General features: G+C 46.5%; 1 protein-coding gene across 4 annotated transcripts; it reads right to left on the bottom strand.

The window, feature by feature from the left end:
• Positions 1–3,597: 3,597 nt before the first annotated feature.
• On the bottom strand, positions 3,598–11,656 carry ANKRD66 (ankyrin repeat domain 66). 4 transcript variants are annotated; one of them, XM_040473696.1, is made up of 4 exons: positions 11,292–11,653; positions 9,287–9,515; positions 4,544–4,741; positions 3,598–3,992 (listed from the first exon to the last, which is right to left on the bottom strand). In XM_040473696.1, exons 1-4 carry the CDS (start codon positions 11,452–11,454, stop codon positions 3,896–3,898), a joined length of 687 nt encoding a protein of 228 aa, XP_040329630.1. In that variant the 5' UTR covers positions 11,455–11,653; the 3' UTR covers positions 3,598–3,895. The 4 variants fall into 4 exon arrangements, with proteins under 4 accessions (XP_040329630.1, XP_040329632.1, XP_040329633.1 ...); XM_040473698.1 differs by lacking the exon at positions 11,292–11,653 and adding an exon at positions 9,671–9,934; XM_040473699.1 differs by lacking the exon at positions 11,292–11,653 and adding an exon at positions 8,895–8,991 and having other exon boundaries at positions 9,287–9,395.
• Between the last annotated feature and the right edge of the window lie 998 nt (positions 11,657–12,654).

Here is a 12,654-nt window from a genome sequence, read left to right as displayed (position 1 = left end):
AGTGGCTGTACCATTTTGCATTCACACACACGTGCGCGCGCACACGCACACACACACACACACACATGCACACACACACCAAACATGTTCATAACAAAATGAGGAGGGATACTTATGAGAATCACAGTCCTTATCTCTGAAATTGATCACATGGTCATAGCTGGTGTTTATTACTAACCACTTGCATTCCCCACTGTGTATTTCCTCAGCTGGTCACGAGTCTTGGAATACAGAGGAGAAATGAGGGTAAACATCGCTGAGAGCATTGCTGAGAGCATTATTTAAAATGGAGGGGGTTGAGGAAGTGCGTGTCTTCTGTCTCAAATTCTCAGAATTGTTGCGAACTCAGCTAAAATTCAGTTAACAGGTGAGGACTCTAGAGAAGTTAAGCAATTTGACTGAGATCCCAGAGCTTGAAGGGTTAGAACGCCTTCCAACGTGGGCAGAATTTCAAGGCTATAGGAGCGTTAGCCAGGGGCTTAGGGCAAGTCACACAACCTCTCAGAATTTCAGTTTGTGGTGTCACAGGGGGACAGTAAGACCTACTCTGCAGGTGGGTCATGGAGATTAGATATAATACATGCTTAGTACAGAATCCACATTCCAACAGAGCCCTCAGTGTCTTCTTCCTATTGCTTTCATTTACTATACACAATCTCTCCTTTCTAGTGTCTCAATGAGACTAACCATGAACAAAGGACTCTGCAAGGACACCGGGAGGCCGTAGCTGCAGTAAAGGACCCTGAGAACACATCAGTTTGGTCCGGGTCTGTGAAGCTGATGGAAGATGGAAACTAGACCGGGCGTGTTTATGGACTGAACAATGGGAGACCCTCAATTGACCCCTACAGAGCATTGTTCCTGGACCCCTTTGGGATTCTCAGGAGAAAACTGAGCTCACTCCTATAGAAACATAATAGCCATCACACCGACCTGTTAGAGTGCCAATGCCAGCATTAGGCTGCACATCTCATCTCATCCTCACTGCACAACCCCAAGAAGTAAGGATTTTTTTGCCTATTTCATAGAGGAGGACATAAACCTAAATCTACTTGACTCCTAAGCCTATGATCTTAAAATATTGTCCTTTTTAGAAAAGATTTTTTAGAAAAAAAAAAAAAAAAAAGAGGGGGAGGGATCAATTCAATACGCTGTAGGCAAAAGAGGAAATATTATTATGTAAGTAGTTTTTCACACATTTCCTGAGTAAGGAACCAGAACTGGAAACTAGAAAGCTGTGCATGTGCGTGTGTGTTCTCACTGAACCCCGTCCCCACCCTCATCCCCCCACACCCCCCACCCGCCATCTTTTCCCTCAGTCTTTTCTTTCTCTCTGTGGAGCACCTCCCAACACTTCCTCAGCCCTGTGTAGAATTAGCCACTCCACAGTTCTGAGGTTATAGGCTACTGGCCCATCCTCTCATGAAGATTTCTTTTCCAGTTAGCAGGAGAAGAATCTTTTATTTATTTACATATTTATGTATGTATGTATTTATTTATGACCCAGGTGTGAAATCTGAGGGGTGTGAAATCTGAGCTGGGCCACAGAAATTCTTGAGAGTCCAGCCCACTTGTATATGGGAGTCTTGTATACCCCCACAGTGTGCTCACCTGTCTCAGTGTGGACACCTCCAGGACAGCCAGTTTAATTGTGGGCATCCTGGCTGTTAAAATATCCTCCTTTACACTGTTCTTACCTCTATTAAGTCTCCTTCACGGGGCCTACCAAGGCTGAGGGCAGCCCTGGGAGGTGGCCTCAGCCCCATGGTTCGTCCCACCCCAGCCCCTGGGCCACAAGCTCCGGTCATCAGTGTTCCTCTGAAACAGGCGAGACTACCACCCTCCAGCTCCAACCTCTGGGCAAGATTTCCCTACTGGTTTTCAGCCCAGCACACGGTGGCTGGTGCTGAGGGGGACATATTGCTCCAGAGGAAGACCCATTGTGGGTTGCTCAGGGGCAGAGGCAATGTTGAGGCAGGGGGTGGTAATGGGGACTCCTCTGCTCCTGAGGATTCACAGGGAGGCAGGGACCCCAGAAAGGCCCAGTCAAGAGGGGAGGCACAGAGCCCGACCCCGACCATGGCCCAGCTCAGTCACAGGCTCTGATGGCGGTCTTTCTGAGGGCCTAGCCAGTGTTGTGGGTGGAGGGGAAATTGTGGACAGGGCGTTCTTTGAGAGGGGTGAGGGCTTTGAGATGGAGGGGGTTTAGTGAGAGGAATGAGGGTTCAATGAGGGAGGGGGTTCATTCGTGAAGGGTCCATCAGTGGTGGGATGGGGGTGACTGGTGAGAAGACTGGGTCTCGGGATGAGTGATGACAGAAAACTACAGGCATTTTTTCCCCCAACTTGGGGGAGTGGGGGTGGGGGAGGGGGCTCTGTGTTGCAGCCTGGGCCTTTTTCCATCCTACCCCCACGACCTCCACCTACAATCCTCTGTGTGTGTTGTGTCTTGAAGTGGAGGGAAGTGTGAATGAGAGAGAGAGAGAGAGAGAGAGAGAGAGAGAGAGAAGATGGGCTCTGTGCAGACATCAAGGGCAGTGGGGCGGGGGGGGGGGGTGCAGGTGGGGTGGTGTCAGGACAGAGTCAGAGACACTGCTCCACCCAGAGCTTAGTCTCATACCCCAGAACCAGCTGGCCCAGAGCCTCCATTTTGACCCTCCCGGGAGAAGAATCCTATTGGACCAGCTTGAGTCAGGTGCCTTCCGAAGTTCATACTGGTTGAGGACCAACAGGATCAAGGGGAGCAGGAGCCACCTTGGTGCATTGCTGAGCAAGGAAAAAGGGGACTGATGCTCAGGACGGATATAGACACTGGAAAGCGTACCCTCCACAGCTATGCTACTTTCCCATAAGACGTTCAAGCATTTGTTCATTTCAGGTAATTCAAACCGAGCGCGGCCTGTATTAACACAAACATGGATTGAGGAAGGCGTAATGAAGACGTTAGATGCTTAAAGACACTGAGTTAGGTAGAGAAACTAGTAAATCTAGAAAATCTAGAAACTAGCAAATCTCTGCAGTGCTGTCAGGAAGAAAAAAAAAGGGCAAGCCACCTACGGAATTTTAATTTTTTTTCTTTTTTTTTTCAAGGTTTTTATTTTATTTTTGGGACAGAGAGAGACAGAGCATGAACGGGGGAGGGGCAGAGAGAGAGGGAGACACAGAATCGGAAACAGGCTCCAGGCTCCGAGCCATCAGCCCAGAGCCTGACGCGGGGCTCGAACTCACGGACCGCGAGATCGTGACCTGGCTGAAGTCGGACGCTTAACCGACTGCGCCACCCAGGCGCCCCTGGAATTTTAAACATTCTAGCAGTCACATATTTTCTTTTTTTCTTTTCAGCTTTTATTTATTTTTGAGAGAGAAAGAGAACACGCACGGGGTGGGGAGAGAAGGAAGGGAGGTGGGAGAGGATCCCAAGCAGGCTGTGTGCTGTCAGCACGGAGCCGGATGCAGGGCTCCAACTGAACTCACGTGCCATGAGATCGTGACCTGAGGCCAGAGACAAAATCAAGAGTCAGACGCTTAACGGACTGAGTCACCCAGGCACCCCACTGGCAGCCAGGTGTTTCAAAAAGTGGATGGAAAAAGATAAAATTCATGTTAGTAATACGTTTTATTTAACTCAACATCTAACATATTATCATTTCACCATGTAATCAATAACATTAATGAGCTGTTTTACATTTTTTCTAAGTATTCAAATACTGATATATAATTTACAGTTAGAGCAGATCTCAATTTGGATGCAATATTTTCATTGGAAATACCTGATCTGTGTTCAGATTCCCTAAAATACACATTGCACAAATACAGCTGTATTCACATGGTCCGCTATCCTTGCTACCTCTCATTTCTTATGTGGGATGAAATGAATTCTTGTCGGGGTTTCCGGTTATCGCTCACTGAGTTGGTCCATCACCCACACCGTTTTTCTTATGTGAAAGTGATCATGGATCAAAATGACCATGCTGAGATTGTGAGCCCCTACTCTGCAAAGAAAAAAAAAAAAAAAAAAAGCTGGAAACTGGGAGCTACATTTGTTCACCTCCTTGCTTGGTTTACGTGATAACAAATACCTTTTTTTTTTTTTTTCCATAGATTAACTGAACTGAGTAGGTTGGAAATTATTGGGATTGTATTGTTACTTTCTTTTTCATTGAAACAATCCAGTTTCCTTAGGGAGAGCTTTTTCTTTGCCCCCTGTAACTCAATAATTGCATATAGTGGGTCGCGGGGTGCTGACAGTGCAAAGGACTCGTGGCCAAACACAAGCAGCTAACACTTGTCCCTTCCTGGCAATACTTGAGGACAGCTTGGATCAGCAAGGAGGCAGCAGCTCCTGTAGGGAACACCCAGCAAGGCTTTGGGTTGAATGACAGGTCATGAGCTGCCGGTAGAAGGCGGGTCTACAGAATGGTCTTACGGAATGTTCTCTAGAATCATGTAAAGACAGCACAGATCTAACCACTCCTAGTCTGGTGCCAGGGAAAGCTATTTCCGCCGAAAACATGGGTGCCAGAGCCACCAACGCTGTCCTCACATTCTCCTCTCCTTGGGATGGCTCAGCCTGGTGGGGCCTCGGATTTTTTTAATCTTTTTCTTATTAGTTTTTTGATTCGAGGAGGGAAGAGACAGCTCCAGCTCCCTTTTCTTGGCATCCCAGTCTTCGTCCCTCTGGTCCAGAGGCAGCCCCTTCTGCCTGGCAGAGCGGCGATGGTCCTGGCACTCGGGCTCGGCCCTGGAGAAGGGCAAAATGGCAGCTCTCAGTACCCAGATGGGAGAGCCTGTGTGGGCAAGATGGCGGCTCTCAGTACCCGGCTGGGACAGCCTGTGTGGGCAAGATGGCGGCTCTCAGTACCCGGATGGGAGACCCTGGGCTGACATCGACGTGGGTGTCTCTTCCAGCCCTCTGCACACAGCCTGGCCACCTCAGGAGTCCCGGAGAGAAAGAAGGGGGCCGAGCTCCAGCATCTCCAAGTGTACGCTTCGGGACCTCGGACACTAAAGAAGCTACTGAGGTGGAGAAAAATGGCATACCCAGAGTGGGAAGTTCATAGAAGGAAGGGCGCTTAGCGTGAAGACGACACTGCTAATGCTGAAGGACTCACATTCACAGAGCCACCAGCATATTACTAGGATGCTGTTTTCCTTCGTTTCTTTTTCCCTTGTATTTTTTCCTTAATTATAAAACCATGTACATTTGTTGCATAAGATTTTATTTTTTTATTAAAAAAATTTTTAATGTTTACTTATTTTTGAAAGAGTGAGAGTGCAATTGTGAGAGGGACAGATGGAGAGGGAAACGCAGAATCCGAAGCAGGCTCCGGGCTCAGCTGTCAGCACAGAGCCCCACGCAGGGCTAGAACCCACGAACTGAGAGATCATGACCTGAGCCAAAGTTGGTGCTTAACGGTCTGAGCCGCTCAGGCACCCTTGTTGTATAAGAATTTAAAATATGGAAACATTTAAAACAGAAAGAAAAGTACTCATAATCACATATGATTATTTGTATATAGAAGGATTTGTGAAAAGAATACTTACACGATATATAGATAGGTGATAGATACGGAACAATAGAAGAGGTAAGAGAGGAATGGGTAAATAGGTCATCATACACACATGGACGAAGGAAAGCAGACAACAGTATCATTTGAAGTAGTTCAGGTACAAAGTTTTATAAACAGCACAGTTCGATAAGGAGATAGCAAACCTGCTTGTCCCCTTAACAACAAGAAGTGACCGCTCTGTATTTAGACCACATAACATCCTTCCTCTGCCCTGCTCTTTTTGGGCTTTGCCACCTTCTATCCCATAGTAGCACTATTTATGTAAACAAGTATCTCTCCTCTCACACAGGGAACTTGACATCCAACACTGTATCTGATTTATCTTTAAATCCTTTGTGGTATCGAGTTCAAAGCAATGGGCATGGTAGGTAGGGCTCCAAAATATTTGTTGAATGCACGGCTTAGAGGAAGCCGAATCAAAAGTTGAATTATTTCACTAGGACCCCTAGGATATTCAGCAAGTTGTCAAGTACTGTCTAGGCTTTTTCTGAAATTCTCTTATATCCTTTCTTTTCGTCATCCTAGCCCAGGAGATCACCTACTTGCAACATGAGGCATTAAGAAACTCCTCAGTGACCTCCCTACTTACGGTCTGAGTGCCTCCAATCCTCGCTGCATACCACCCCTGCTGTCTCTTCCCCTCCAGAAGGGACTTTGCTAGAGCATCTGTTACCTCTCCTCAATGCCTGGATGAGTTCACACTCATCTGCTCGCCCATCCCATAATGGTCACCCACCCACCCAACCGTATTCTCCACTTCTCTCTAGCATGAGTGGTGTACTCAGCCAGGCCACTCATCCTTTCACTCCCCCTCCACTCCCTCACACGTCTGCACAACCTCTGCATACTTCCAACTTGCTGCCCTTCTCTCCAAATCAAGACTCTTTCTCCCTTCTGCATTAGTCAGGCCTTAGCTATCTTTCAAGGTCCCGATTAATTTCCTCTTAACCAGGATTCCTTCTCTCTAACCCCTTTCAACTGTCAAAAGGGAAGTTCCACATGGAAGATGATGATACCTAAACATGACTTACACGTGATGTGGCTGATCGTTGTTGTTTTTGTCGGCTCAGCCCTGCAGGCCCACTTTTCCTGGTAATAGCACCCCCCCCCCCCCCCCCCTCTTTGGAGGAACCACCCATCCTCCACTTCAGTGATGCTGGGCTCATGTATCATGCTTACCCACCCACGGGTCACTAGGAAGGGGATGAGATTATGCAGAGAGGTTCAGCAGAGGACAGCCAAGGATAAGATGCTGAGGAATTTCAGCATCTAAAAGGCCAGCGAGAATCAGAGCCCAAGAGAGTCATGAGAAGAAATGATCAGATAGGTACAAGGGGAAATAGAAGGGAGTAGCATCAGAGAGGATAAAAAGTCATCCAAGGAGACATGCCAAAAGAGAAGGGCAGTCAAATACCAAATTAAGGGAGATGAGAACTGATAAGAGGTCACTCATTTAGCAACAAGGACCTCCCCGGATGAGCATTGATTCATACAACAGTGGGGCAGAAGCGCAAAGGTGGGTGAGGAAGGAGAGACGATTACACAGATTAACATTCAAGTAGCACAGAAATGCAGGAAGAGAAAAGAAACAGCAGACAGCAGAAGGACCTCTAATCGTTTGTGTGTTTGTTCAGGAAGATCTATTTGAACAGGTTCCAAGGCCAATGAGGACTGAAGGGAAGGAGTAGAAAAAAAGCCAAAAAGACAGAAGAGAGGATAAAAGATGCAACAGAGAGTATGGGAACGATGGCCTTGTAGGAGGTACAAAGATTTGGGTCAGGGCCTATATGGAGAGATAACACTTCTCCCAGAAGGACAGACAGGAAGGTAAGAAGGAACAGATGTGGTGTATATACCACATGTAGGTGTAGGAGGTTGAAATACATATGCTCTTGGCTTCAATCTTCTCTATGAAGGGGAAAGCCTACTGCCTGAGGAACAGGTGGAAGTACGATGGGGACGTGAGTCGTCAATGAAGGAGCAGGACAAGAAGGGATAGTCCAACTGTTCCGAGGGCTCAGAATCCCAGAATTTCTGATGGTGCCTGTGTACGTCGTTGTGGGCTTTTCTCCACCAGAACAGGCACAGGAGTGGAGAAGACAGACACTGACTCAAGGGCGGGAATGCTGGGTCATATGGTACAGAAGGACAAACGGTTGGAAACTTAAGAATCATGGGAACAGAGTGGAAGAAGCAGTGAATCATGGCGTCCAGATGGCAGATAGACGGAAGATCGTGGAACCTTCAGGCAGGCGACGGATCGGGAGGGAAAGAAGAAGCTGAATGAGGAGAGGTCTTGATGCATTCAAATCCCCGTGTGGTGATCCAGGAACTGGCAAAACGAAGAGAGGGCACCACGCTCACATAGTGATATGTTAAGAGTTTTTAAAAGTTCAGAGAACAATGCTGCAGATGCTGAGGTCCACAATGGATGACACTCACTGAATGTAGGGGATGATGCAGGATTGGGGAGAAGGGCCTTCGAGTCAGGACTCAAGGTTCTGTCTCTTTAACCTCCAAATCACCTCAATCATGATATTTATTTATTTATTTTTGAGATACAGAAAGAGAGACCGAGCACGTGCATGTGTACATGTGGCAGAGGGCAGAGAGAAAAGGAGAGAGAGCATCCCAAGCAGGCTTTGTGCTCAGCACGGAGCCCAACACGGGGCTTGACCCCACAACCCTGGGATCATGACCTGAGCCAAAATCAAGAGCCGGGGGTTTCACAGACTGAACCACCCAGGCACTGCTTGAGTCTTTTTTACTGTGGAACACCTTCTTAAGAGAAGGTCTCTTTGGTTACTTCTACAGATATCTAACCTCATTGTAAGCTACTATTTTACTTTACAGAAGATAACTTTATCTTCAAGTTCTTAGAAGGTGATTTCACGGTCATCCCCCCTCCCCACCATGAACTGCCCTGCCCTGGAGTCAGATTTGCTACGCATCTCATTTTGGTTTTCAGGCAACGCCACCCTCATTCTGTTACTTTACTGCCTCGTGTACGAACTACTGATTAACCCAACCGGATCATAAATTCCTAAACGTTATTTCCATGCCTCCCGAAGCTGTAACTGTCACGTGCGTAACTGACACTTAATTCCATTTGAATGTGTGGGTGAGAGAAAAGATTAACAAGTGCTAGAAGAGTCCTTATGTTTGGTGAGTGTGAGAATAGAAGATTCATAGGCGAACAGCAATTTTAAAAGGTAGAAGGGACCTTACAGCTGATAGCCTAATTCACCAGGTTCATTTTTAATACGAAAACTGAGCCAGCAAGGTGGCTTAACTTGCCCAAGGTCACAGAGCTAGTATGAATACCTTTCAGGAATCTGCAGGGGCTGCATGAATCTTGTCCCACGCCCCATTGGCAAACTTGGTGTCTCACCTCTCTTATCTGAGATAATTTTTGTACAATCTAAAATAGTAATTATAACAATGAGATGTTGTTAACATTATTATAAATATGTATCATTAAAATAACTATAATTTTGGTATAATACAAAAACAATAGATGTCACATAATCTGCAGCAATGTCCCTTCCACCCAAACTAGTCATTTCTGTGAAAAGTTCATAAAAACAACTCAGACAACTGTTAGCTGAATTTGCTCATTCCCTTGGACGGAGCCGAGACCACTGAGTTGGCAGATATCTTGATCACAGGCTCCTGTTTCTCTGCCACTTCTCTAGCCGGAAATAAAGGAAACTTACTTCTCCAGAAACGCCACACAGGCGGTCTGCCCATAGATCTGTGCGATCCTCTTCGGCGTGTCTCCAAAGAAGTCGGGGGCGTCGATGGCCGCATGCAATGCATGGAGAATTTTGAGCACACTCACATGGCCTGACTCAGCTGCAAAATGAGCCGGGGTCCAGCCCACATCAGTCACAAGGCAGGGCCTGGCTCCGTATTCTATAAGGAGCTGCATCACCTCCACATGCCCTTAGATGTAACGGGAAGAAACGGGAGGAGGTTAAGATTAAAATGTCTCTGCCCCCGCGGAGGCCAGAACTAGCCTAGGTTGTCCAAAAGAAGGGAAGACATTTGCTGGGAAGCCCCTCCTCACCCTCCCTCTCCTTCCGCCCTCCCTTTCTTACCAGGGACTCAGTGCCCCACTTTCACCCCATGAACCTTGCTCCTACCAGAGGCCTGGGCGCTCCAACTATTCCCTCTACTCCCTCCCTCCAGGGCATTCCCTTCCCCCCAATCCCTTCCTAGGAATCTTGCTTTCCCTCCTAAGGCGCTGTATTCATGCCTGTAGGGCACTGGTCAGGCTCACTCAGCTTTTGGCAGTGTCAATGGTGATTGAAAAACAAACATTTTGCAACAACAGGGATGGGCCTTGAGGGCACTACGCTGAGTGGAAATAAGCCAGAGAAAAAGAAATACTTTAGGATCTCACTTGGACACGGAATCTACAACAACAACAGCAACAACAGAAACCTCACACACACACACAAACACACCAATATCACTGGTTCAGTGAACAAACTGGTGGGTGCCAGAGGTGGGGGGTGAGGGGCCGGAGAAACGAGTAAAGCCCGGCAAAAGGCACAAACATCATTATAAAATAAGTAAGTCCCGACGATGCAACGTACCACAGGGTGACTATAGCTAATGAGACTGTGTTGCAGATTGGAAAGCTGACAAGAGAGCAGATCCTAAAACTTACCAGAAGAAAGCTTTTTGGTAACTACAAATGGTGACAGATTTTAACTTCAGTTACTGTGGTGCTCATTTCGCAACGCATAAAAAAGTTTAGTCACTGTGTTGTTGTGCATCTGAAACTGATATAATGCTGTATATTAATTACACCTCAATAAAAAATATTTTAAGTCCCACCGACTTTATAGTTAGCACCAGTCAAGAGCCCAGGCTTTTGGGGACGACGGATGTGGGCTCATACCTGCCAGTAAATAACAGCTGCTAACTACGGCATCCCGGACGAGAAACGAAGGTGTGAGGCTCAGTTTCCTCATTTGGCAATTAAAAATATTATCACCTCCCTCAGTGAGTTCTTGTGAAGTACGAATGAAATCACAGACATAATGTATACAGCACAGTGCCCAGCATAAAGCCAATGTTCACTAAAAGGTGCTTCATTATAGCTACCATCACCTTGTACTTAAGTTTCTGCAAAATTCTACCAACTGATTTCTCTGCATCCAGTCTTGCTTCCTGCCAATCCATTCTCCATATAGAAGTCAAAACAAAATTTTAAAAAGCAAACGGAACACTCTCTTACTTGACATCCTTCCATGGTGTTCCATTGCTGAAGGCCTTGATAGGCCCATTGGCTGCTTTTGCTACTATCCTCGGTGAATTCTGTAACCGAGCCATGTGAGGCATGGGGGTTATAGCGATGAACAAGGCAGAGTCCCCGTCCGACCTCGGCAATGATGTTCCCTTTCTTGTTGGAGGTCAAGAGGGCAGAAGACTAATATCAATTGAGAGCAAGTTATGGGCTGGGCACTGTACATCCATTATCTTAGTGAACCCTCACCACAAGATTCCAAGGTAGCATCAGTTTCCATTATGTAGATAACTCACTTAAGGCCCAGAGACATTAAATAATTTGCTGAAGGTGCTACAACCAGTAAGTGGCAGTGCCAGGGTTGAAATGTTCCATTTGGCTCTCAAGAAATGTTCTTTCTACTACCCCACACAGACTGGTCACTTCACAAAAAGATAGATTCTACCCAGGCACTGCCCACTCACCTTTGATTGCAGCCCAGTGAAGTGGAGTTCGGTCATTCCAGTCCACATCCTTGTAGTTTGGGTCACAGAGACCTTTCTTCAAAATCTTTTTCACGAAACTGTAATCCCCAACAGCCACAGCTTGGTGGAGCTTTGTCATGTCTGACATTTTGGTCGATTCCATGACTGAAATAATGGGGGGGCGGGGGGAACATGCCCTTTAGGAAGTTCTCTACAGCTCTTTCTTCTCAGTAAGTGATTCCACGGGATTCTTTACCATTTACTTTCTTTCTCAGCTCACAAATTTGCATGTGTGTGCGCTGCTGAGGGTGTATTTGGATCTCAGCCACCATGGTTAGTACATGCCAGTCCCTTACCTAAAATCTATCGACGCTCCCCTCTGCCTCCAGGCATACAGGCTGAATTCATGGGCTGGCATTTTCTATTTGGCCTCAAACCACTTTCCAGTGCTATCTCCAGTTCCCGTTCCAAAGGGCTGGTAGTGCGATTCTGAATTAGTTGTGTGATTCTGCGCCTTGGCTTTCTCATCTATAACCTGGAGACAACTTGCCGGAGTTGTTGTGAGGGTACAATGACAATCTATGTGAAAAGTCTACTGACTGAATGCAGAGAAGGGACTCCAGAGAAAGTTAATACTATTGGCACACCAATTCAGATGGAGTAGATGTAAACATGCAAACAACACAGCTACAAGTTATCTACAACATCAATGCAGAAACCGACAGTTCTCAAACTATAGTCTACAGATGCTTAGGAATCTCTAAGACTCTTTCAGGGGATGCATGAAGTCAAAACTATTTTCATTCTAATGTGAAAATGCCATTGGCCTTGTTCACTGTGCCGACATTTGCCCTGAGGGTTGAAAAGCAATGAGGTACAAAGCTGCTGTTGCCTCAGCATGAAGCCAGGCAGTGGCATCACACACGTAGAGTCAAAAACAAACGAAAAGGGGGGCACCTGGGTGGCTCAGACGGTTAAGCGTCCGACTTCAGCTCAGGTCATGATCTCACAGTTCGTGAGTTCGAGCCCCGCGTCGGCTCTGTGCTGACAGCTCGGAGCCTGGAGCTGCTTCAGATTCTGTGTCTCCCTCTTTCTCTGCCCTTCCCCTGTTCATGCTCTGTCTCTGTCTCAAAAATAAATAAATATTAAAAACAAAAAAAAACAAAAAAACGAAAAGGTAGTTTCAACCAAGAAACTAAAGTAGTAAGAACTATGCATGTTGACCCTTAATTGCATGACTTCACAAAAGTTATTTTAAAAGATTCTGTAACAAAATGTGTCAACATTTGGGAAGTCTGCATAACTCCCTGAACTGATGTCTTCCAAATGACAAGTGGATGATGTTACAAAATCATGCATGAGT

Source organism: Herpailurus yagouaroundi, unplaced genomic scaffold (genome assembly GCF_014898765.1).
Source record: "Herpailurus yagouaroundi ecotype Mexico unplaced genomic scaffold, PumYag 139, whole genome shotgun sequence".
Classification (NCBI taxonomy): Eukaryota; Metazoa; Chordata; class Mammalia; order Carnivora; family Felidae; genus Herpailurus; species Herpailurus yagouaroundi.
This window is presented reverse-complemented; position numbering and strand designations above follow the sequence as displayed.

Excerpts from the sequence above, each read along its gene's own strand:
- ANKRD66 (XM_040473696.1), bottom strand. The coding sequence starts at position 11,454 with ATGGAATCGACCAAAATGTCAGACATGACAAAGCTCCACCAAGCTGTG. Across the intron at positions 9,516-11,291 it reads TCACTGGGCTGCAATCAAAG|GGCATGTGGAGGTGATGCAG; the intron begins GTGAGTGGGCAG and ends GTTACATCTAAG. Across the intron at positions 4,742-9,286 it reads TGTGTGGCGTTTCTGGAGAA|GGCCGAGCCCGAGTGCCAGG; the intron begins GTAAGTTTCCTT and ends GCCCTTCTCCAG.